Source organism: Zingiber officinale, chromosome 11B (assembly GCF_018446385.1).
Source record: "Zingiber officinale cultivar Zhangliang chromosome 11B, Zo_v1.1, whole genome shotgun sequence".
Classification (NCBI taxonomy): Eukaryota; Viridiplantae; Streptophyta; class Magnoliopsida; order Zingiberales; family Zingiberaceae; genus Zingiber; species Zingiber officinale.
The window spans coordinates 81,345,033-81,370,406 of NC_056007.1; the positions used below are offsets into that span (position 1 = coordinate 81,345,033).

The 25,374-nt window shown below is 36.2% G+C and overlaps 4 protein-coding genes across 6 annotated transcripts; 2 read left to right on the forward strand and 2 right to left on the reverse strand.

Annotated features, from left to right (window-relative positions):
* Positions 1 to 8,212: 8,212 nt before the first annotated feature.
* Positions 8,213 to 12,344, forward strand: LOC122034397 (MADS-box transcription factor 34-like). The gene is made up of 8 exons (XM_042593633.1): positions 8,213 to 8,621; positions 11,119 to 11,197; positions 11,379 to 11,440; positions 11,522 to 11,621; positions 11,751 to 11,792; positions 11,867 to 11,908; positions 11,994 to 12,067; positions 12,169 to 12,344. Exons 1-8 carry the CDS (start codon positions 8,434 to 8,436, stop codon positions 12,209 to 12,211), a joined length of 630 nt encoding a protein of 209 aa, XP_042449567.1. The 5' UTR covers positions 8,213 to 8,433; the 3' UTR covers positions 12,212 to 12,344.
* A 642-nt stretch (positions 12,345 to 12,986) lies between these two features.
* On the reverse strand, positions 12,987 to 15,618 carry LOC122034396 (ACT domain-containing protein ACR4-like). 2 transcript variants are annotated; one of them, XM_042593632.1, is made up of 8 exons: positions 15,479 to 15,618; positions 15,059 to 15,131; positions 14,931 to 14,976; positions 14,715 to 14,829; positions 14,545 to 14,624; positions 13,869 to 14,459; positions 13,659 to 13,763; positions 12,987 to 13,531 (listed from the first exon to the last, which is right to left on the reverse strand). In XM_042593632.1, the coding sequence occupies exons 1-8, from the start codon at positions 15,480 to 15,482 to the stop codon at positions 13,193 to 13,195; spliced, it is 1,353 nt and encodes a 450-aa protein (XP_042449566.1). In that variant the 5' UTR covers positions 15,483 to 15,618; the 3' UTR covers positions 12,987 to 13,192. The 2 variants fall into 2 exon arrangements, with proteins under 2 accessions (XP_042449566.1, XP_042449565.1); XM_042593631.1 differs by having other exon boundaries at positions 15,473 to 15,618.
* A 2,847-nt stretch (positions 15,619 to 18,465) lies between these two features.
* Positions 18,466 to 19,549, reverse strand: LOC122034530 (protein PYRICULARIA ORYZAE RESISTANCE 21-like). Of its 2 annotated transcripts, none has more exons than XM_042593821.1 (3): positions 19,475 to 19,549; positions 19,194 to 19,256; positions 18,466 to 19,071 (listed from the first exon to the last, which is right to left on the reverse strand). In XM_042593821.1, the coding sequence occupies exons 1-3, from the start codon at positions 19,484 to 19,486 to the stop codon at positions 18,586 to 18,588; spliced, it is 561 nt and encodes a 186-aa protein (XP_042449755.1). In that variant the 5' UTR covers positions 19,487 to 19,549; the 3' UTR covers positions 18,466 to 18,585. The 2 variants fall into 2 exon arrangements, with proteins under 2 accessions (XP_042449755.1, XP_042449754.1); XM_042593820.1 differs by having other exon boundaries at positions 18,466 to 19,076; positions 19,175 to 19,256.
* A 4,184-nt stretch (positions 19,550 to 23,733) lies between these two features.
* Positions 23,734 to 24,822, forward strand: LOC122034531. The gene is made up of 3 exons (XM_042593822.1): positions 23,734 to 24,061; positions 24,151 to 24,354; positions 24,428 to 24,822. The coding sequence occupies exons 1-3, from the start codon at positions 23,891 to 23,893 to the stop codon at positions 24,488 to 24,490; spliced, it is 438 nt and encodes a 145-aa protein (XP_042449756.1). The 5' UTR covers positions 23,734 to 23,890; the 3' UTR covers positions 24,491 to 24,822.
* The last annotated feature ends 552 nt before the right edge of the window (positions 24,823 to 25,374 follow it).

Consider the following 25,374-nt stretch of genomic DNA (forward strand, 5'->3'; position numbering starts at 1 on the left):
CCCGACCCCAGGCCAGACCTGGTCATAATCGGGTCAGGTACCCGTTGACCAAATTTCGTCCCAAGTTAACCGACCGTTCAATTTTTTATTTTATTTTTTCTTTTAAACGTTGAAATCAAGGTTTTTTTATAGATGTATAGATATTAAAAGAAATTTATTGGTACTGGAACTCAATTTTTTTTATATAGATGTATAAATATTAAAAGAAATTTGTTGGTACTAGAACTTGAACCCAGATTCCTAAATTAGAACATAATATCCTAACCAATTAAATTACAGCTATTAATAGTTTCATGTGTTAGTTAATTATTTAATAACTAATCAATAACTTCTGTTATTCTAAATAATCGGGAGAAGAGTATAGAGATATTTATTCATATATTTATTAATTCATAATCATTTGCTGATAAATAATTTCATATATTAGTTAATTATTTAATCACTAATTAATAATTTTCTTTTACTATATATTTATATATTATTAATAAGTCCAACAATATCAATTTTGATAAATAATTTTGATTACCTATGAGAATATGAGATTAGAGTTACTCATGGAAAGGACTTTGTTCCGGTTGTTGTTGAAAAGAAGAAAGGCAAAAAAAAAAATTTAGGTTAGCGTTAGGGTTTATCTTTAGATTCACTTGCTAGTAGAGGCTAATAAAGACAAAAAGTTAAGAGAGAAAATTAATCTGATTAATATATTTTAAAAATAGTTGTTCTCAATGATTAATAATAGTATTTATTAATATTCTTATCATAAATAATCTAATATGAATTTTTTATTTAAATAAATAATTTTTAATAAATATTATTATAAAATATTTATTAAAAATATCAACAGAATATTCTAATAGTGAAAAGTTGAAGGAGGGATAGATAAAAGAAGAGAGATTTTTCTAAGTGAGATTTAGGGTTTTAGAGTTGAATAGAGGAAAAAAAAGTTTTCGATGTAAGATTAAGTTTGAAAGTTGAATAGACGAAGAGGAAAGGTTTATGACATAAGATTTTGAGTTTTGGCGATGAATAGAGGAAGACGAAGGCGCACAGGTTGCATGCTGTTGCGCAAAGAGAGGGCAACACCTCTAAACCGCAGAAGAAGAGAAAGAGAGAAAAGAGATCGCGCAGAGTAACAAGACAAAGACGCACAAAAGGAGAGCAAACACGAGGAAGGAGAAGAAGAAGAGAAAGAAGAAGAGTTACCGTAGTTCGGCGGCGTGCCTCACTATGTGAAAATCGGCAATATACTTCGGATATTATCCGAAGTAATAAGCAGATAATTACCGAAGTAGACGCACGTGAAGTAAAAGCGTAAATTTTTTACTTCACCACACGATTACCGAAGTCTATCACCGGTTCAAAATCGGACTGTTTTCAAAGTAAAAAAGCTATACTACTTCATCGAGACCAGTAATAATCCCGAAGTAGTTGATGATTATTACTTCACCACACGATTACCAAAGTCTATCACCGTTCCAAAACTGGTCTAAAATTGGACCGTTTTCGAAGTAAAAAAGTTATACTACTTCATCGAGATCAGTAATAATACCGAAGTAGTTGATGATTATTACTTCATAGGTTACGTTGTTTGACGAAGTAAAATATGTATACAACTTCACAAATTTTACATTTTGGTGCAGTAATTGTTTAATTTTACTTCTGAATAATTTGGCTTGGTCGAAGTATTTATTATTGTATTACTTCATCGTAGTATAGAAGTAATAGAGCATATTTTACTACAAAAAAAAATAATCTAGTGAAGTAATTTATACGAAATATTTTCATAAATTTGATCAGAAGTGAAGTAAATTGTTTCTTTAACTATGTCATTATTTAAATTTATCGAAGTCGTTCGTGTTGTATTACTTCATCAGTGATTTATAATGTTGAAGTAATTGATCATATTTTACTATAATACAATTTTAATTAACAAAAATATATATTATAATATTTAACTCTAATATAATATTTTTCACCCCAAAATTGAACCAATATATCACAAACATGTATCATATACAATCCAAAAGTGTATTCATAAAAGACATGTTTAACCATAACTCAAAAACTTTTGTATCAATAAATCTTTAAATACAATCTAAAATTTATATCATAGCCTACACTTAGGCATCCACATAGAAATAGACGAATTCGCTCCATTCACTTCTGACTTCATGATACTGAGATTAATTGTAATACTGTTTGTTTTTTGATGCTACAAACTGAAACATTAACAGAAGTTTGAGTATCAATGAAAAATAACTCAATATTTTATAAAGAAAATATTTCATAAAGAAGAAATTCACCTTCCTCTCTAATTGTGGGTCTTCATCCAAGATTATCTCTTTCATGTACCGCATCACACAATATCCACATTCAACACCACCATTTTGTTTAAAATTACCCTAATAAAATTGAAAATGTCATGCAAGAAGTCACAATCCAAATAATAAAAATTATTAATTGATATCTAAATATATAGTCACAATACATACTGTCAATTATTTAAAACCTGGTCCTTTTGAAATACCCCTTGATGCATTGTATATCTTGACCCCACTACATTGTAAACAATAGAAAATTATTTTTTTTAACCTATAATGAATTCAATGCATTCAAAATTAGCATAATCTACTACTTACTTGGTCACAATAATTTGCCAAGCATGGTCTCGATTCCTGTTACTCAAAGAGTCAATAAATATATCATATTCTTATCTTCATTAATTATAATAAGGATCCAATGGTACCTGCATAAATGAAAATATAACATTGAATAACATGTAGTAAGAATTGATAAATAGTAAAAAACTTACCCAGTGTTATACGGGATGAGGCATATGTTATCTCTATTAGATACTCCCAACTGAGCAGCAATATGTTGTGACAATTTACTACCTTCTTCACCCACACCGCATGTAAGTATGTGACCAGGATCCACAAATGACGCATACTCAGCTCTTTTTTCTTTCTTCAAGTATTTGTAAAGGTAACTGCAAGACAATATAGCCCTATGTAAACCAAAGCAAAGCATGTGAACAAATATTGCGACCAAAGCAAAGCATATGAACAAATATTGTATTTAACGCATAACATACCCCATGTAAATCAATATTTGTCTGGCACCTATCTCTCTCATCTCCATAAAGCGTAAGATATCTTCTCTTAGCAACCATATACTTTTAGGACGTCCAAACATAGCTTCATCAAATTCTATATGTATGCTCTCATCTTCAGGCATCAATCTGATAACATACGAGCTAGTAGATATATTTGCATGTCATCAACAATATTTTTTCAATTTCCTTGTACTTATCCTGATGGTCATGAATATCCGAAAGAGCAAATGATTGATGTTGCACATTCTTCTACAAAATTTTAAAATTATTCATATGAGTATTCAAATGATTGAGACTTTTTCAAATACCAACTTTTCAAGTAAACTGAAAGTACCTTCTTTGTTGGTAAAATTACCAACTCTTTAGGCCAAGCAACAATTGTTCCAATAGCATCATTGATGATTGTTTGTCCAGACGGAATTGGAATTGGAAGCTTTGCTCCTTCATCTAACACAGCATGTATCAATAGATACCTTGAAATTTCCTTCCCCAAGTGGAACATGATGAATCAGTATATTTGGGCCTCCTTCTGATAGTATTGTGTCGTACGCCACCACATTTTCACGTTGCTTCACAGCCAGGTTACATTTTTTCCCTTTAATAAAAAAAATAAAGTGTATATAATTACCTTAAATTGAAAGAAAAATCAATTTGACATAAAATTGAGAAATATAAAACCTCCAAGCTTGAAGTGCCACATTCATAAATCTCCACATCATCTCTCCATTTTGGGTCGTTCATGTTTGAGAACTTGTTCGATATAACAACCTCACAAGTCTGATTATCAATGACCTGAGCAAGTTGAGCCTTCAATTTCTCTACTTCAACCTTCAAGCTCTTATTCTCCTCCGATTGTTCTTTGAAATTATCGATCAAATCCTTTGGAACTGATTCCCTACTCTTTCTTGCAGTTTTAAAGTAGAGTTGGGGTTTTACACACCCTCCCACACCTGTAACCCGTCCATAGTGTTCTTGATTTTCTAAAGCAGTGGTTAACACATCATTCATCCCAGAAGATTTGAACTCTCCTTTGACTTTCTTTTCCATTAAGTCATCCTACAATATGAGATGTAACAAATCAATCCAAAAATTTCAATATTATTTAGCTAGGCAATATAAAAAGTAGATAAAAAAAATAATTACAATTTTTGCAACGACTTTTGCTATCTCCATATCTGTTATGTTGCCAGATTTATCCTCACGGGCTTTACGCCAAAGCATCGATCTATCAACTTCCTCATTTTCAGCAATTATTTTTTTCTCCCTCTACAATTCCAAAAATGATCAGTTACATAATATTAAATACTTGCTTGAAAATGATAAGTCTAATTGCATGGTAGCTCACCAATTCTGCTTCTAAGCTGATGTAACCTTTGCGAGACAATCTGTGATGATATTTATAATGTATCGTTCGTTCTTTTTGCTTTTCATGAATAACCTACATAGAAGATACATTCATAAACACCCGTATGCATTATATATACAGCAGACATGCAAACAATTATAAGTGTAAGCACCCGTATGCATTTTCACGTTGCTTCCTAAAGCAGTATTGCATTACATAATGTATAATACAATTTAATGTAAGCACTATAAGTGTAAGCAGTATTGCATTATAAGTGTAAGTAGTATTGCATCACATAGTGTAAGCACTTGAAAAACTGCAAAATGCAATTTATAAGCAAAATTTGCCATACTGTATAATTCAACAACAGAGGAGAACTCTATAAATGTAAAATGCAAAATTTAAAAGCAAAATTTGCACTTGAAAAACTACAAAATACAAAATTTATAAGCAAAATTTGTCATACTGTAAAATTTCCTAACCATAATCCTAACTATAAATTGCATTTTGCCTAACTATAATATTATTTGGTAATACATGTAAAGTAATACTCGGTAAGCAATTGAAAAACACCATACTGTATAATTCAACGTGTAAATGTAGGAAATTGCAAATGTAAAAGTACAAACAACACCATACTTTAAAAGACAACAAGTTTTATAATCAAAATTTGCCTATGAGATATTTCAAAGATTTTCAACTAACACCATATGAGTGTGTACCTCCCATGATGGACGAAGTCTCTCATCTACAAATGTTTTTCAAACTGCTTTTGGGATCTGATATTGACTAGGTGGAGAACTCAATTTTTCAGGATTATCTTTATTTGACCAAACAAATCTGCTAGTGAGTTTATTTTTAAAATCTCGCCACTTTTGAGATGCTGAATTCATCACAGCAGTCTCACTTTGTGGTGTTAATTCGAACACATTCTGCAACACAAAAAATTAGTTAATACTATTAATAGAGAAGTTGAATAGGAATAAGAAAATAATAGACATACAAGCTGGATAATTATACAACTAATATGATAAGAATTGATTAAATAAAACAATGATAGTTATATGACAAGAATGGATTAAATAAAATAATGGCAGTAGAGAGTTGAAAGCTAACTTGATTTGAGATTGTATGTATTTATTAATCTTACCTAAATCTCTTCCCACAATTTTTGTTTTATATTTTCTAGGACAGTAGGCCAAGACTTTATGTTGATTGACACCATGGTTCTAGCAACAGAGCCAATGTACGATTGCAATGCCTTTCCATTTGCATTGTATAATGGTCGGCCCATGTCATCATAATCAATCTTCGCTTTTTTCCCCCATCTTGCAGTTGCAGTAAGTTTACACATTGATGTAGGACCTCGTTTGTTCTTCTGCACATCGACAGAACGTTCTTCTCTATCAGTAACTTCATGTACCTCTGTATCAGCTACACCATGTAGCTCAGCATCAACTACTCCATGTATCTCTTCAACTGCTGCTACTTGTTTTTTACGACCCATCGAGTATTGTCTGCATAAGAACATCAATGAAACCACTATTAAAATTGGTACAATAACATAAACATAACATATATAATCATAATAGCAAAAATATAAATAAATAGCAACACAAGTATAAACATAACAATTCTTGGTTATGTTTATACTTATGCAAGAATAGTGCTCCCTGACTGGAGACAATCAATTCTGTAAGACTAGCATGTGTTATACTTCTTGGTTCGCCAAGCAACTGTTTTCTCATTGGCTGGAGACATTGGGATGTCGAGAGTTAAATGTAGATGCTAGTTATGGTAACAAGTTCATTGAAGTGACTCACTGTATGACTTCATATGATTATTTATATATATAGATATGTCTGTGAAACTTTTACTGCAGTTCGAGTGCAAATTTCCTTTTGACTTGAGATATATAAGTCATCTTGATCATGGAGACTTATATTTTGACACCTTAAGCATATCAAGATGTCAACTGATCATATCAGTCTTCTTAATTTGAGGTAATTAAGCATCATGGCCCTAAATGTAGTTCATGCACACCCTATAATTATAAGTTCATTACGTAGGGATATTTGGATGGTGAAAGCTTGCGTAAAACATGATGGGATAGAGGAAAGCACTACTTATGTAAGAATAGTGCTCCCTAGCATGCATAAAGATTGTTCCACCCAACCCGATAATTTCCTCTTCATCTTGCTAATAACCAGCTGTAAATATGTCTTTATATTTCCTCCCAAATATTAAGTCAGCTCCTGAGTATTTGTTTATATTCACTGCTCCAATCTCACAGCACTACGAGAAATTAACTAGTTTCTGTTTATTAACGATCGAATTAGCACTATTTTAACAACGGAATTAAAATTCTATTGCTAAATGTATTAGTGACCAAAAATCTTATGATTTTCAGTTAATGTTGTTTTTCTTGTAGTACAGGGAAGAACACGGTTAGAGATAAGGATGACTAATTTATTAAATCTTGTCTTATTACTCTAATAATGACCAGTAGAAAATCTTAAGTACTACTGATTCCTCTATACGCCTGAAATTAATCTTCTTGAAACCTCCATGTTCTATAGAACATTAAAAAAGGCGAAAAAGCCCTCAGGCATAGCGCAAATGGTGGACGCATGGTATATCTAGCGTAATGATCAGGACTCGATTCTCAGAAACTGACGATCTAGAATTCATCCCATCATACGTCTGACGCCTGTGTACATGCATGTACTTTCCTCCATATCCATGGAGCCGATATTAGGAGAGTCGTTAATGTAGCGGACCTACATTTGAAAAAAGGCGCAGAAATTAATACAGCACCATAAAAAAGTTTTACTAATGAAACCCTAATTAAGACAATCATAATCTTTCTCTAAGTTTATCTCTATTAGTATAATGTTTTCCTTCTTCATGAGGTATGTGAAGGAATTTAGCAATTTTTACAATGTTCATATGGATAATTGTGCATCTCAAGTTGGCATAATTGGAGCTACATGGGTAGTCATTTGAATAGATTTTAGGGTCAATTTTTACAAGTGTAAAATGATCTAATTAAATATCTGACTTTTTCTATACAAAGGGTTATTGCGTTAGAATAAATACTTCTCATGATTTACTTTTTCTCAGAGTATCAAACTATTCTATAAGAGTGGTTAAGATGACAATTTTATATTTTTTTTCTATATTATGAATAATTGTGCTTTTATATATATATATATATATATATATATATTATATTTTTCTCCACGGGAATATTTTTTTAAATTTATTCTCTATAAATGACCTTAATTATAGCTTTGATTGTTATATAGATAAGTATCGATTCTTATCAAAGAAAAACATTTTTAACTAAAGCTATTCAAATAGGCATATGTCAATAAAATAATATTCTTATATTCTCATAACTATTGGCGTTATTAATTTTCAATTTATGGGGATAGTACGATATCCATAGTAAGTGAACAACTTACTCGTTTGATCGAATATGTTACTAATCGAGATCTGTCATTATTAGCGTATGACATTTACTATCATAAAATGTTGTTTTTAATAAATAAATAATGTATATAGAAATTTCAGAGTAAAAATGATTGAAGAAATTTTTAAGCGAGCCAACGGAAATTTCCAATTTCACATCGTCGTAATTTTACGGAAGAACCGATGGCAAACTCACGGCCCCGGAAAAAGCCACCCTCTGCTGCGTCGACACGTAGCCTCCGAGAATTGTACAGCGGTCAGTGGGTTAGTGTTGTTGCGGACGTGCTTCTTCCCATTCGTCGCCCGGACGACGCTTAATTTGTCCCATCCATCCTTGCTCATTTTAGATTCTCCATTTCTTTTCCGGATCATATCACTAGCTACCTCTCCGATCTCGCCAGACGGTGCGACGATCGTCTCGGGGACGGTAAGAGTAGGGAGAGATCGACCTAACGATACCCGTCTAGCTAGGGTTTGTTCTTGATCTTTTGGTGCACCCATGGGAAGGGGGAAGGTGGTGCTGAAGAGGATCGAGAACAAGATAAATCGGCAGGTTACCTTCTCCAAGCGCCGCGGTGGGTTGCTCAAGAAGGCGCACGAGCTGTCGGTGTTGTGCGACGTCGAGGTGGCGGCAATCGTCTTCTCCTCTTCCGGCCGTCTCTTCGAGTTCTGCAGCACTCCATCCAGGTATTTATTGCGTTTTCCCCTCTTTTTTTTTCCTCGGATCTTGTGTTTTTCTGTTTAGCAATTCACTGGTTTCCAACGTTTGTTTCTTAGGAATTCAGTAGATTATGTCGATTGATTCCTTCGGTCTACTTTTGTCATCGATTAGGAAGTTCGAAACAAATTGTGATAGAGTACAACTTGATGGGTTTTTTTAAGTTTCTCTGTGAGCAATAACCAACAAAAACACTTTTTTAGGTCTTGAAGATTACTTGGAACTTAATTTTGTTTGGCTTTTGTACTGTTCCATTAGTATATCAGTCACTTAACTCTCCAAGGGATTTTTTATGGTTGCGGGATTATTTTTTTTTTCTTTTGCTGCGACGATACATGTTGATATGGTACACTGACCTATTTTTTCTAGGTGCTAATTCAACTCTTTTTCCTCCTTGTACGTGAAACTATCCTAATTAATTCCCTTACTTTCTCTAAACAAAGGCATAGCGTGCCTCGTTCCCCTAAAATTTTCCCAAGTAAAATTTATGGAATATTTAACTTTGATCTTCCATTTTCTACGCGATTCTATTACAAGCAATTTAACTACGGTCGGCAGAGGCAGAGCTAGATTTTTTTGTTTTTATTTTATCTTATAATTTTGAGGTGTTTGGTTCAAGGTTACCGCGGATGACCTTGTATAACCAACAGCGGGAGAAAGAAGAAGAAGGATTTTTTTTTAAACTTTTTTATTTTGATTAAAATTTTAGTAAATTAAATCAATTAACTACTAGTTATATTTAGAATAAATTAAATTGACTTAATCTAAGCCTAAAAAAATTACCTAAAATAATTTTAAAATAAAAAAAATAAAATATTATCCAATCTTATTTATTTATATATATCACTATTAATAATAATATTATCATTGTTATTATATATATTGTGAGATTTTAATTTTCAAAAAAATAAAATAAATGCAAATAGATGGTGTGGACAAGCATACAATATTAATATATTATGATTGAACCAAGGATAATACAGTAAAATATTACTAAAATTTTCAAATAAATAAAATTTTATTGTATTAACTAAATTGAACCAAGCAATATCAGATTATATTTTATTTCTCATAACTATATAACCATGATAATCTTAAATCAAGCACACTAACGTTAAACGATTTAGTACAAATCAGAAATCATGAATTTTATACTACTTTTTTATTTTCTTTTAGTACTTAGCTAAAAATTTCAGCAATATATGTCATCTCTAATTACTAAGAACATAAATGCCACACGAAATCTCTAATTCTTATACTATCTAACATGTTCAAGAATTTAGGATGTGCAGCCAATAAGAATGATACTATCACTTAAATTAAACATAAACTGTTATATAAATATTTTTACTTAATTAGAGGTTATACGATGTCTACATAATTATTAATTAGAATATTGTTTAGCTTAATAAATAATGTTATTAGCGAATTTAACAAATAACATTATTCTACAATTTAACTAAGTTAACAGAATATAAATTAATCCAGTTAGATCAAGCGTTAGGGTGGAGGAGAGGGCTCTAAGCCAAGGATGAGCAGCATTTGATAACTTAGCTATACATTTTAATTTTTGTTGATAATAAAAATCAACATTTTTAATTAAGTAGATTATATGATTCCTCTTGCAAGCGTTCAGTAGAGGATAAAATAAAATCAATAAGTAGTTGGAGCTAATATGTTTTAATGATAATAATGAGATATCATTATGATTGCTGTAATACTGTGATAAATCATTGACACTACAGCTTTTTTAAGTGGTTGGAGCTAATATGCTTCGATGATCAGATATCATTTTGATTACTAGTGACACTTTAGCTTTAAAATCATCCATCTTTATATAAGTATGTTGAAGGTTAAGAACTGTGTATGTAATCAAGTATTAAAATCTTTAATTACAGGTGTAAATCAACTCTAAACAACATGTCTGCGTTGTGATGGTGGGATCGCTTTGGTAGTTGAAAATTATTATAATAGCAAAAAAATTTGAGTGAAAATGTTCCTGTGTTGATCTTTTGTGAATACTCAGGGATTGTCTGTGGCGACTACCTACCTGAGATTGTATACTAGATCGACTAAAGATGTTGGTGAAATGTATGTATTGGCTAACAACATGGTGAAATTAAATATACTTGGCTACTGCATTAAATATAATTGAGGATTTTAATTACTTGCTTAAAGATGTTGGTGAAACATACATCAATTAGTTATAGAAAGATCTCAACAACTAAACGTTCATGGTTTCATGTTGTGGCCTAATGCCGCCAAAAGTAGCGAGGAGGGGCTTGATTGGATTTCCAGAGGTCTATGAATAAACATCATCTTTGTGCGAATGGAATTGATAAAACTTGATTTCATGATATATTTTGCTATGATTTTGACATCTGATTTTATTTATTTGGCTCTGCCTTTACATGCTTTGCTTCATAAGTATGATGATCTATCATTTATTTTCTAATTTGATCTCAGCATGCTGAAGATGATCGCGAGGTACCGAAGCTTAAAAAATGATGAGTCTAAAGCTACTACTTCAGCAAATGAGACGCAGGTATAGATGACAAAATCTATAATGACATATATATATATATATTCTAAAGTTGTCATAACAAATCTCTATTTCTGCAAAAGATCTTTCGGTTTCACCTGATGAATTTTAAATATTTCACATGTGGGTTAGAGCTGCAACTATATGCTTAAACAGATGATCTCTTATTGCACTGTCTAAGCAGAACAATTATCAAGAGTATCTGAAACTAAAAGCGGGAGTTGAATATTTGGAGCATTCTCGAAAGTAATCAATTTCAACTGACTGAATTTTAATATGCATTTGCTTTTGTTTCTGTTAACTAATTCCTTCAACTATTTACTGTAGCAATCTTCTAGGTGAGGACCTACAACCACTGAGTATCAATGAGCTAGAGCAACTAGAGAACCAAGTAGAAATGTCTGTGAAGCAGATCAGATCAACAAAGGTAATTGAGTGCGAAATTACTAATCCGTGTATTCTGTTTATCCACCTAAAATTGCAATCTCATATTTTTCTTGTTATATTTTCGGGACTCCTTCCATAAAAAATTGATAACCATGCATCTCTACTACAGATGCAAGTAATGATCGACCAGCAATGCGATCTTAACTGCAAGGTACTGCGGGACTTCTAAGCAACAATACACTGATCGAAGTAGATTTACTTTACTGTGCAATTATCTTTGTGCAGGAACAAATTTTGCAGGATGCTAATCGAAATCTTAGAAAGAAGGTACCACTATAGTATAAGGAATTTGTGGACATTTTTTTTTCCTATACAAATTAGAAGTAATTTCCATTTTATTCATATATGAAAGGCGCAAGAAGCTCTTATCACTGTTGAGGCTGAACCTTCTCAACCAGCAATAAACGACCGAACTTTACAAATCGGGTAATGCCCATCTCTCAACAGTGTTTTGCAAAATCTTCCATGGGAAGAACTGATTTAACTTTTATATTTTGACGATTCTTCCTTTTATTCCTTTCATGCAGAGGGTCTCCTGTGAGTAATGCCTTCATCCCAGGATGGATTTGAACATATTTCTTACTTCTTAATATTACTATATTGGAACATAGAGATGTCGGATTGCATATTTATTTTTGTTTTACTCTGCTATATATAGAAGAATAATATGAGCATGTTATGTACGCATGCTCGGAATCCCAAATCTGACTTTAACCAAACGAGGAGTAGTGCCAATCTATTCTCCACCCTCTCTCTCTTGCAGTTGAATTTTTAAGAGAGATCGTAGAGGAGACAAGAAGAGATGGCTCCTATGGGGACCTCTGTTTATCATCGTCCCATTCAGTGTCTTTGTCGCTTGAATGAGTGGGGGAATTTATGCTCCTTATCTCCAACGAAGGTACGCATTAAATCTATAGAAGACAAGATTGTATACCGGTGGAAATTTTAAAAAATATTTTACACAAAATCAATGAACTTTTACATCATTTTTGGACCTCTAAGCAATAAATTATTTATTTTAGAGCTACCTTTATGAAAACCGAGGGAAAAGAACAAGAGAAGGCCATCCACTTTACCGAAAAGGCAACGAATAATGTCGTCAGTTGGCCCGAGGGAGTCCCAAAAGCCATCACCTTCTCCTCTTTTGATTGGCTCCCACTCGGTTGGCTTCCATTTGTTCACAGTGCCATGATCCATGGCCCCACCAATTCCTCTTCACCAGTGTGAAGTCAGTTCAGTGGACGTTTGTCTTCCAACAGATTGTGCCAGTCAAGATCAATCAAATAAATGCAAATCCTTCACCTCGGCACGAGGAATAATGTTAATTTGAAGAGAAAGCGAAAGGTTGTAGAATTAAAATGATATTCACATTCAAATGAGCATGGTACATTCACCGTAGCATGTTTTTACACTGACAGGTTTGTTTCCTTGCTATGATCTGAGATAAGCCCCTTCTAGATGTGCGTGGTAAAGGAAGCAAAGCTTCTGCATTCACTTCCTTTGTGTTCCTCCTTTTGAATGGTCGGGTAACTATGTACACAATGAACAAACTTAAGTGGGAGGCCTGATTAATCCAAGATTGTAAAGTGATCTAGCCTTGAATAGACCGCTAAACAGAAATCTGCTAGGAGCATCACTGGGGGATTTGAGGTGATCGGAAATGCCTTTTACTTGTAGTACTGTCCGGCCTATCTTGGCTCGTATGTCGTCTAAGGTCTTTGGGTCGACTGAGTTACCGGTAGCATCGCGGACATAGAACGTGTTGACGGCTTTGCAATCTCTTGTAGCCACTTCAGCTCTTGTCACAGTCAGGCCATGCTCACGAAATATTCTTGTGACATCGGATAACAGACCCATTCGATCACTCGTACACAATTCCAACTTGAGACCCTGTGAGGATTGATTGGATGTCCAAAAATGAGCAATGCTTCAGGTACGTAAGGCATCAAAGGTGATTGAACTAGGGATGTAATTAGAAACTTAAAATTCACATTAGAACATGTAAGCCGATCGTTACCTCGGAGACTCTCCTCTCGATAGCTGCTTCAAGGCACTGAACAACTCGTTGTCTCTCAGCTTCCGAGTTCACTGGAGAACCATCTATGTGCCTGATGTAGTACTCCTACAGGACGATAACAACAATTGTTCATCAGAATCATATGAATTGTCATATGTGTCTTATTTTCATGTACAATATGCAAATCAATGATTGGAAGAAGGAACCTACCTGATAAGCTTCAGGGCCCTCTGCATCCACACTTCCATGGAAAACCACATATTGCATATCTGTTAAAGTGCAAACTGTATCGAAAAGAAGCTTCGGCCTATCCTTACACCGTATTGTGACCACAGAATAATCCTTGTCAAACCAATTGACAACAGCAACCTTTGTCCAGCAATTCTCATTCCCACTATCTTCTTCAGACCTCTCGTAATCCCTATCATCAAGCATCAACTGGTGAAGCCTTCTCTCTGTGTTAGTGATACCCATGGAAACCGCAGTCTTGGCTCCCCTATGCCTGTTGTTCCCTTTTAGCACATTGCAAAGTAGCTGTTTGATTCTAGAGAGTCTTTGAGGATCAGTTATAGCTGAATTCATCTCGTCGGTCACCTGCATAACTGCTGCGGCTCGAGTGTTGTGTGTCCAGACCTCAGCACTCACCACATTGCATTTAAGATCAGTAAGAACAGCACTAACTTCAGAGAGGAGGCCAGGCCGATCTGTCCCTGTCAGCTCGATGGATGTGTGATCGGAAGAAGGTTTGAGATCTACAGATCTCCTTCGCGAAGGTACAGCAGAAGAACCTTCCCCTATGGACTATAAAACAACTCTTGGCCATTTCAGACGCTGTGGTACATAACGAAATAAGAGAAAGCAGGAAGATGGAATTGAAATAAAATACCTTTTGAATGCACTCCTTTATATTATCAAGGTCCTTTTGCCTCTCAATTTTCTTTCCATCTGGATCAGTCACATTGAAAACTGCAGAGATCGAAGCAGCAGAACTCCGATTACAAGAAGAATTGAGAAAAGTATCTGAAACATAGAGTAGATATCAAGCTCAAAACATACCATCCATGAACCATCCTCCATCAGATGATATATAAGCTTTGATGACAATGAGATTAAGGTCCATAAGGACCTGAACAACTTCCAGAAGGATTCCATATTTATTTATGCTATCGACCTATGTGATTGCAAAGAAGAACAATACCAAGTCAAGATTTAACCACAACGCCGAGGACTTTTAAGGAGCAATCCTTACAGCATCAGCAAATCAAATATTACCTTAATAACCGTAGCATTTGGACAAGAACTGTTATCGACAACAACCCTAAAAGGAAAAAGAGAGTAAAAAGATCAGAAAAATTCCCGACTCAAAAGCGACCATTCAACGATTTGAAAGATTTGCATACCGCGGAGGGTTCATTTTTCGGATGAATTTCTCATATTCATCGTCACTGTCCCAAGAAGAGCTCAAATCTCCACCTGCAGAACAAGTTGGTATTTCGAGAAATTAGTACTGCCACATGAGCCCTAAAGTCCACTCTTTTCCATCAAAGAAAGCAAAATCGCAATAAAACACGAGTTTTTAAGCGGATGAAAAGGGCGAAGAAACGCAGGAATCCATCCAGGACATTGAATCACAGAAAGGAAATCCGGCACCGGCTCTTGAATCTACTCCAAACCTAACAGGCGGAACCAATCAAAGACTACCACCAACACATCTAATTCCACAAAAAAAACAGATGTAGAAAACGAGAAAACATAGACGAAAGAGATGGAAAATCCACAGAACAAAATAGGAATCCTGGGGAAGACAAGATTACACAAACCCATCTCCACGGCGAAGTGAAGGGTGCGCAACCCCGCGCGGATTCCAAACAATTGGGAATTGGGAAGCGACTCTCTCTCCTCCCTCTCTCTCCTTCCCCCCCTCTCTCTCTCTCTGTCTGTTATAATCTGCAGTGAGGCGGTGCGTGCTAAAATGAGCTCTTTTGGCTTAGGCGTATAAATATACGTATAAATCATATATACAAATTAAATCCACTACCCGAGTCATTAATATATGGCTTAAGGCTGCTTAATTACTAATTAGCGAAAAAGCCCACGTAAGCGCTTATTTACAATTTAATTAAATATAGAGAAAAATATCTATTATTGTGTTCAATCATGTATGTATATATATATATATATATATATATATTTTGAAGAAGTTTAACCTTTATAAGTTATGTTTAGAAGTTAAGAAATAAAGTCACGTCTAAATTGATGTTTTTATGCACAACAGACAATGAAACTTATCGACTCTAATCGATAAAATTAGTCATCAATTTAAGATTTGCGTTAAGTTAATGCACATTTGCTACTTAAAATGTTCATTGGTGGTAGTTTAGATGCCAATAAACTTTGATTACTCTCTTGATATATATCCATTTGCCAATGATTATCTTTTTGTTAACAATTACACTTCGATGTCTTGCACGTCTAAATTTTAGGATGAATAAAAGAACGTTATTTCATTTTGTAAAATAAATTCTAAAACTATCAAAATATGTACTTTTATTTAAACTATTTGGTTTTTTTTTTTGAAAAAAAAAAGTGCAATTAATGCACTAGCTTTTAGGTATGAACATGGATGTGCATTATCGTTTAGTAGTTGGCTTCCTTCTTCAAAGGGACGTGGAAATGATGAGGATCCTCATCCACATTATTTTTCATGAAGTTTTAGTTGTTTTTAATAAATGTTAAGCTTTGATGATTCAGATTATGATATATGCATCATCATCTATTATATATATCAGCTAATTATCAATCTCTATCTTAATTTGAAGCAGAAGATCATTAGTTTAATATAATCAAAATATATAGGTGAACGATGGAATCTAATTATTTTTTAATTATATTAATCCTACGTCATGACCTAATGATTTAGTATGAAAACAGAATGTCAAACTTAATGCCATATGAACTACTAATAGAGATTAATTATGAAGGAGAGCTTTGTTAAGATTTGATAAATTCTGTGTGAATGATACACACAATTAATTAATTATGTTTGGATAAAAGTACGTATTCGAAAATGGGGTTTTAAATGGAATATGAAACTAGATTGATGTAACAGGCGGACAAGCAAATTGTCAAATAATAAAGAAAAATAATAATAATAATTTAATTAGTCTTATTGACTCCTCAGGTAATTAGTCTCTATCGATCACCAGAGTAAATTGAAAAATCTAGAAGTCCAGTATTTTTTAGTTGTATCCCTCCATTTAGAAGAAAAATTCCTACAAATAGCTGAGATCGAATCGTAGGTGCCTGAGTGACAACCTAAATATCTTACGGCATCACGATGGCCTCGGGAATAAATTGTCAAATAATAAAGGAAAAAATAGTTGGTGTATTTTTTTTCTTAATAAGAGTTTAATGATAAAAGACAGCTTGGTGCATAAAGCTCTCGCTATGCGGAGACCCAAAGAAAGATTCATTGTACACATTTTACCTTACTTTTTGCAAGAGGTCATTTCCAAAATAAGAGTTTAATGATACCATAAAAAAATAATGGGCAAATGGGTACTGATTCTATCCGGGTGCTGAGTCGACAGACGCTGGGGACGTGGCGCTCTCGTTGACGGCGTATGAACCTCCGACTGGCGTGAGCCTCCGGTGAAAACCTGGAAGCACAAAATTGAGCCGGGAAGGGATTCCCAGCGACGACCCTTCGACACTCAAGTCAGCTCCGGTAAGAAGAGATCGAGGCAGAGTAACGAGAATGAAAACTGTAGCTACAATAGATGAGAATGTATACCTCCGTCGACGCTTGGGGCCCTTATATAGGGCTTCCCGGGGGCGCGTGCACGCTTCCCGAGGCGTGCACGCTCCTCAAGGCATACCTAGAAATAGTCATGTCAGAAAAGTGCGTCTGACATCATACCTCAATTGTCCGAGCATATCCCTGACGTGACAGTGGAAGCTTCCACCGTACGATTCTCTGTCTGGTCTAGTCGCCGCCCATGCCGTCTGTCGGTGGCGCTTGTCTCGAGGAAGATATAGCTAGATGTTAATTTTGTCGGTATCGGGTCGAGTGGAAGGGACGCTCAGCCCGTCAGTCACCCGGTCATTCGATGGGCATCACGGCTGAGCCGATCGGGTCGCCCGCTCGACCGAGGGCGACTGGTGCAGTCCTTTGAACAAAAAGAAGTCCTGCTTAGCTTGTGAGCGTCGGAAGTTCGGCATAACGGTTGAGCTGTCAAAGTGTCGGCTCGGGCGTTGTCCGAGCCGATCGCTCAAGTAGGTTGACTTTGACTGCGATCGCCATGGGACCGTTGACCATCATCCAGGCGGGCCCCCCTTTCTTACCACCGAATAAGGTACCTTATTAGAATTGAACCATCTAAAATACTCTTATATTATTTGATTACTCGACCCTGTCAAATGTAGCATATAGTGTAAAAACTAATTATCAGCTTCTACATAAGGTAGCCGTAGCATGTAGATGCTACGTGATAATTGCTAGTTTTTATAATAGTAATTTTATATCATTTTAATTTTATTTTCTTGAGTGATAATTTAATTAAAATGATATTTCAATAAGTAATTGATGGAGATTCTATAACACTTATTATATTTCAAATGAATATTATTTAATCATGATCCAATAGAAAATAACATATTTATCTATTATAGAAACTAGCTGTAATCTCCTTTCAAGAGCATTGAATTATAGGGCAAGTCATATATTATTGAAAGCATCTTTTTAAGATTAAAAAAATATATCGTAAGCTATTAAGTTTGAATGTATTTTCGTTTAATTTCAGTCTCATAAGGTGTTTGTATTTCATAATTTATTTGCAGATACAATCATACAATCATACAAAGTTGAACGTAAAAAATGAGAGCCAGGTCAGATATTGTTTGCGATCGACTGCATGCATGCGCTGCCTTACATGATGGAGCAGACGGCTGGTGATTCCTCCTCGCACACGAATTGGCAAGTCTTGTAAGGCGTCGGGTAGTAATACGGTGCAGCCGGCGGGGTAGGCTCCGGCGCTGGTTGGTTCTCCGTCACCCTCCCGCAGGCGCAGCACCTGCACCCACCGTGGAAACTCTCCAGGTACGGCCGGGGGCAGCAGATTGCCACCCCCGGCGGCCAGAAGTAGGGCGTCACGACCACCGGCTCGAACTTGATCCCTGGCTCCGGCGCCGCCTTCTCTTCCTTTTCCTTCTTCTCCTCTTTCTTCTCTTCCTTCTTCTCTTCCTTCTTCTCCTCTTGCTTCGCTTCCTTCTTCTCCTCTGGTTTCTCCTCAATCTTCTTGATAACGTTACCGGCCCTGCGGCGGAGCTTCTTCGAGAGCTTGTCTGGGTCAAAGACGCCGGCGACCGTCACCGTCCCGTTCTTCTCGTCGTAGGAAATGGACGTGATGTGCACCTTCTCTACATTAATCATTATCAAAACATCGAATTTCAGTTCCACAAACGAAACACAATTAAAGGAATTACAAATTTTCCAATTTATTAATCTGATTGAAAACCTTGGAGATTGCACAAAACCTTCCTGATCTTTTTGTAGCAGCGGCGGCATTCCAGGTCAACTTTCAAAATTAACGTCGAGATCTGCAAATTGGATCGTTCATAAATAGGAAGATCATTAATTAGAAGAGAAGCCGCACCGAATTACACTGAAGAAATTTAACAGTAAAATGAAGAACAGAGGAGCTAGCTAGCTGATTCCTGCAGAGACCAGATCTAATGAAATCTTTACAGACTCTGATTCAATAAGAACGATACAAACAAACAGATAAGCATCTGAAAGCAGAAGAAGAAACGCTGACCTTCCCTGACATTGCGTGAGTGGATTGATCAGATGCTACCTCTGGTTTATCTGGAGATACAATGGAGGAAGGGAAGGGAAATGCAAGGAAGAAGGTGTCTGATATATAAATTAGTTGAGTCTTCCACCAAACTTGAAGTTATACAGGTCACAAAAGTTTCATTAGGAGTTGACTATGACGGTCATAATCAATTAGTAAGTTGCTGTTTAATTCGAAGACTAATCGAGCACCTTTAGATTTTATGGCTTCCAGAACATCAGGCTAAAGTCAAAAGTTAGCTCGCCGGTGCCTTCGAATGTGTGTCTATGAAGCAATTAGTTGGACATCTTTTGCTTAATTAATGATTAAGTTAATTTACTACTAAATAAAAATCTTGGAAGGCCCGCCGGAATTTGTGAGAGCATAATAGAGCTTAATTACGTCGGATTTTCATTTTATATTAGATAACTATTGGTTGTGATCCGGTGATAAGAAAGGGGGATCCGCTCAGATGATGATCAAGGGCCCTGTGGCGGTCGTAATCAAAGTCAACCTACCTGAGCGATCGGCTCGGACAACGCCCGAGCCGGCGCTTTGACAGCTCGGCTGTTATGCCGAGCTTCCGACGCTCACAAGCTAAGCATGACTCCTTTTTGTTTAGAGGACCACGCTAGTCGTCCTCGGTTGAGCGGACGACCCGCTCGGCTCAACCGTGATGTCCATCGAACGATCGGGTGACTGATGGGCCGAGCGTCCCTTCCGTTCGACCCCAATACCAACAAAAATAATATATGGCTACATCTTCCTCGAGACAAACGCCACCGACAGACGGCATGGTCGGCGGCCGAACCAGATAGAGAATCGTACGGTGGAAGCTTCCACTGTCATATCAGGGATATGCTCGGACAATTGATGTATGCCGTCAGACGTACTTTTCTGACACGACCATTTCTAGGCATGCTTTGAGGAGCGTTCACGCCTCGAAAAACGTGCACGCGTCCCCTGGGAGCCTTATATAAGGGCCCCCAACCTTCGACGGAGGTATGCATTCTCATCTACTATAGCTACAGTTTTCATTCTCGTTACTCTGCCTCGATCTCTTCTCGCCGGAACTGACTTGAGCGTTGGAGGGCCGTCGTCGGGAACCCCTTCCTGGCTCGGTTTTGTACTTGCAGGTTCTCACCGGAGGCTCACACTAGTAGGAGCTTCATACGCCGTCAATGAGAGTATCACATCCCAGCGTCTATCAACTCAACACCCGTATAGGATCAGATTAGTTCATAGAAATTTAAGTATGATGCTGATTTTGACAATTGAGTTTCTCAAACATAGATGAGAATCTGAGTTGTTGTACCAACTGCTTGATTGGATTGGATTGTAGAATTGAAGTTAACTAAGCAACTTTTCATCAAACATAAACCGTTTATACTTGGGCTCGATTCATCGTGGTTACTTGAACTTCAAATTAAAAGATTATAATTTTCAACTTAGGACTTAAAATCAAATTTTATCTATGATCACACGTACATACCGAATTTGAAAATTTATATTTATTATAAGAATACTTATAACCATCAATTTTCAGACTTAAATTTCACCATTTAAACTTTTATCCAAATCTTTAAAGATTTTATTACTATTTTTAGTAATTTTTATTTTTATGATATTTAGGATATTTTTAATATTTTTGATAATTATGGATCATATTTAATCTAAAATTTTTGTCAAGTTATTTCAATTTTTTGTAAACATTTTTTTTACAATATTGAAATTGAGGCTCATATATTAATTAATATTTTTTTTTATCTTAGGGTCTATATATCTAATTGTATGAGAATTCATCCCTCAAATAATAATAAAATTTCCTTTTTAGTAAACAACGTATTTTTCTCTTTATGAAGATAATTACTATCTAGTCATGAAAGTGCTTGCTCTTTCATATTTATAAGGTTACCTATCTATGAGATGAGTTAAACCTAACCTCTCATGCAATAATAGTTCAATTCTCTCAAGACATTAAATATCTATGATGTTTGAATTATTTGTGATGTTAAATCATTCGTCGGGGTCATATACACTTTTCGAATTTACCTGATGATCAATCTATGAGATCGATCCATCTACGTCTAAAATTAATCGGGTAGTAAAATAAATCACATGATTTATCTTTACTTTTGCAAAAAAAAATAATCATTTAAATCTAACAAAAATATATTAGGAAAGAAGATAACATAAAATGGATTATTTCCCATACAATTTATTTTTCCCCTATTTTAATAATAATTTATTGGATTACTTCAAGAAATATGCATAGTGTGTAGAATCACGATCCTACATAGAATCGATTTAAGATTAGATCGGATCGATCAGAATCGGATCGTAGAATCATACGATACTATCAAAAATCCTTAAAATCTTATCATACGTGATTAATAATTAGAAAAAATAGCTTAAAACTCATTTACACGTAAATAAATAACTAATTTTGTATATATGTAATCATTTACATTCAACACCTCAAATTACATTACTACATGTACAAATTTAAATTAACTTGTAATTCAATTATCATTCTCGCATAATAATAATATTTATATTTTCATATCAAAAAATAAAAGAATATAAAATTTCTATTAACATAATAATAATAACACATTTAATGTTAAAAATATTTCCTTGTTTTATAAGATAATTTAATTTAAAGGCCAACAAAGCACCTAACGTATATAACAGAAGCTATTGGATCCTTTGATTCAAATATGAACACCAAAAATAATCTTCTAAAGACTGGTTAATATCACATAATACTAGACAATATGCATCCAAAAATACATTATTTCGGAGAAAATAAATGATAGAATATTATTGATAAAAAATTAACTCAAAAATAATTAAACATATGTTTAAATAATTTAAAACCCTAATAAGATGAAAAAAAATAATAAAAAAAGGATAAAATCTTCTACATATCTGAAAAGGATTTAAATGATATTTTTTGGGTTTAAAATAGGGTGGTTAAGGATAAACTTTGAAATTTATTAAAGATCTCTTAACGAACTTTGATTTGATATATTATAGGCCACGTGGTTCAATCTGAGTCAAAAGTTATGACCTTTCAAAGCTTCCACCGATCCTGCTCCGATTCTGCTCCGATCCTGTTCTGATCCTACCGATTCTGTTACGATCCTACCGATTCTACCGATCCTGCTATGATCCTACTACAAAAAGCGATTCTGCACGATCCTGGATCGATTTTGATTTTCCGGATCGTAGGATCGTATGATCCTACGATCTGAATCGCGATTTTGCAAACTATGGAAATATGAACGATAGTAGTGGGCTTGTAACCAGCTTAAATATGACAGCTGGCCTCCGGCCTCCGGCCTCCAGCCTCCAACCTTTGGCCACCAGTCCAATACTTAAGGGAAGGTGAACTTAAGGGGATTGCTGTCGGCATGATTGATGTCGGAATCTGGCCAGATCTGTACAAGAGCTTAGATTGATGGCGGAGGAAATCTTGCTCAGATCAGGTCGAATTCCGGCATCGACCGTGCGTATAGCGATATCCCTGGGTTCATCTTCCCTAGGTATAGTTCTGATCAGGCCAACAACTGGAGGTTGACAGTGGTGGATTGGGTCGACGAGTGGGACACGGGGATAAAAGATTTTGTCGACAGAGGATCCCATCTCTGCTTCAGGACATGGAGGAGGAGGGGAGGTTTCGGTTGGTTGCTCTTCTTCTTGTTCGTTGCACAAAGAGGGCCGCATCCGGTATCATCTTGGTCTCCCAGGATGGCTCCGGCTACCCAACGACGGTTCAGGCGGCGGTCGACCGGGTTCTCGTCGACAATAACAATAGGGTCAAGATTCTAATAAATCCTGGCTATCTTTTACAAGTGACAGATCCTTGTCAGTGAATGCTCTGTTATTGGATTGGAATCGCACAAGGACGTTTCTTTCTTCGAATTTGACAGGGAGAAGTTTCTTGTCCCATCCACAAAGACTTACATTACCAGGATTTCAACGGCCAACAAGTCGGAACATACAATTCCGCCACCGTCGCCGTAGACTCCGACTACTTCCGTGCCAATGCAATCACTTTTCAGGAAATTCATCACGCATTTGTTAGTTACAGTTCCATTCATGATTCATATCGTCGGTCTGTTTCATCAATTACCGGAAAAAATGCTTGTTCCGCAGAAAATTTTCCAACGAGATGAATTTTCTCCAGAAAAGAATGAATGGACCGTACAAAAAAAGATATTTATTAATGGCAACAAAAAAATATCCGAACGCGAATTCCCCCACTCCACTCACGAGCTCTCTTCGTCTTCTTCCTCCCACTCCACTCCACGTTTATTAACCAGAGGGGGTGGGGGGGACGGAAAAGCCAAACCGCATCTCCTCTCCCTCGTTCTCCAATTCTCCCACCGCACCATGAAGCAAGCCGCCGCCGCCGCAGGCCGTTACAAACTCTGGGCCCTCGCTGCCATCCTCCTCCTAGCCCTCTGGTCTGTGCTCACCGGCACCGTGACCATCAAACGCTTCTCCCGCCGCCCCTCCGACGACGACCTCGGCGGCCCCGATTTCGACGACCTCGACGTCCTGGTTCGCCCTCGCCCACTCTGCTTTTTGCTTAATCATCCCCTCGCCGCCCCTCAGTAACAAACCAATTCGTCGCTGAATTAATGATTCAGGAGATGGAAGAGAGACAGAAGGTGGTGCGCCGCATGTGGGACGTTTACCGCAGCTCCAGCCGCCTCCCCAAGTTCTGGCAGCGGGCCTTCGAGGCGGCCTACCAGGAGCTCGCCGGCGATGACTCCAGGGACGCAGCCGTCACAGAAATCGCCAGGCTGTCCATGCGGATGGCCGACATCCATCCCCCTCCACAGCCCACCAAGGTTTGAAATTCTTCGTCAATCTCCTCGCCCGTAACCTCTGACGTCAACTCCTAACCGAATCCACGCATCTCAGAATCCTGAACAGGAGATTAAACACAAGGACGGAGATGGCCTGCCGAAATCCAAACCATCATAGTCGTCAGTGAAAGATCGATGATGCATGGTGGAACGTAGTTTCGATCTCTGATTCCAATTTCAACGCTCTCTGTTCTTTCATACACATTCTGCAATTGCTTAATTCGACGCGTCGTCGCGTTGAAAGCATGCCGAGGAAGAGTCAGACGACTAAGCTGGAATCTCAATGCCAATATCGCAATTAGTTCGTCGGAGAGTTCCTTTTACCTCGTTTCATTTATTATTTCTATAGTCTATCTATTAATGATGGATCCATCTTTGTGGTCCTCAACAACCACCAACCCATGGAAGCCTAAAAACAAAGGATTCCCTTATTCATTATTCAACTATTAATCTTGGAGGTGCACAATTTTGAACGGATGGTTGTGTTTAATATCGACTGCTTTATGAAAGAGACGTATAATTTGCCAAGGGGGAAAAAAAAAGAGTACATGACTCAGTTGAAGGTGAAGTTTTCAGCTTAAAAGAACAATCAACTTCATTTAAAAGGATGGATGAGGTTTTTTTTAGAAGAGCCAAGAGTAAAGATATGGGGGTCTAAACATTAAGGGAATAATATTATATTATTATGAAGATATATGGATATTCTTTCGGTCTTAATAAATGATATCAGAGTTATGGTTCATACCAGATGTCATATGAGACGATCTTAAACGAAGTTGAGAGTGGATCCGGAATAGATTAGGATGATTGGATGTTTACGAGGAGATCCGGAGTAGGTCAGAGTGATTGAATATTCACATAGAGGCTCGAAGTAGATCAGGATGACCGGATGTTTGCGGGGAGCCCAAAGTAGATCAAGATGACCAGATGTTTACGGAGAGGTTTGGAGCAAGTCAGAGTGATCAGATACTTGCGAGGAGGCAAGTAGATCAGGGTATCAGA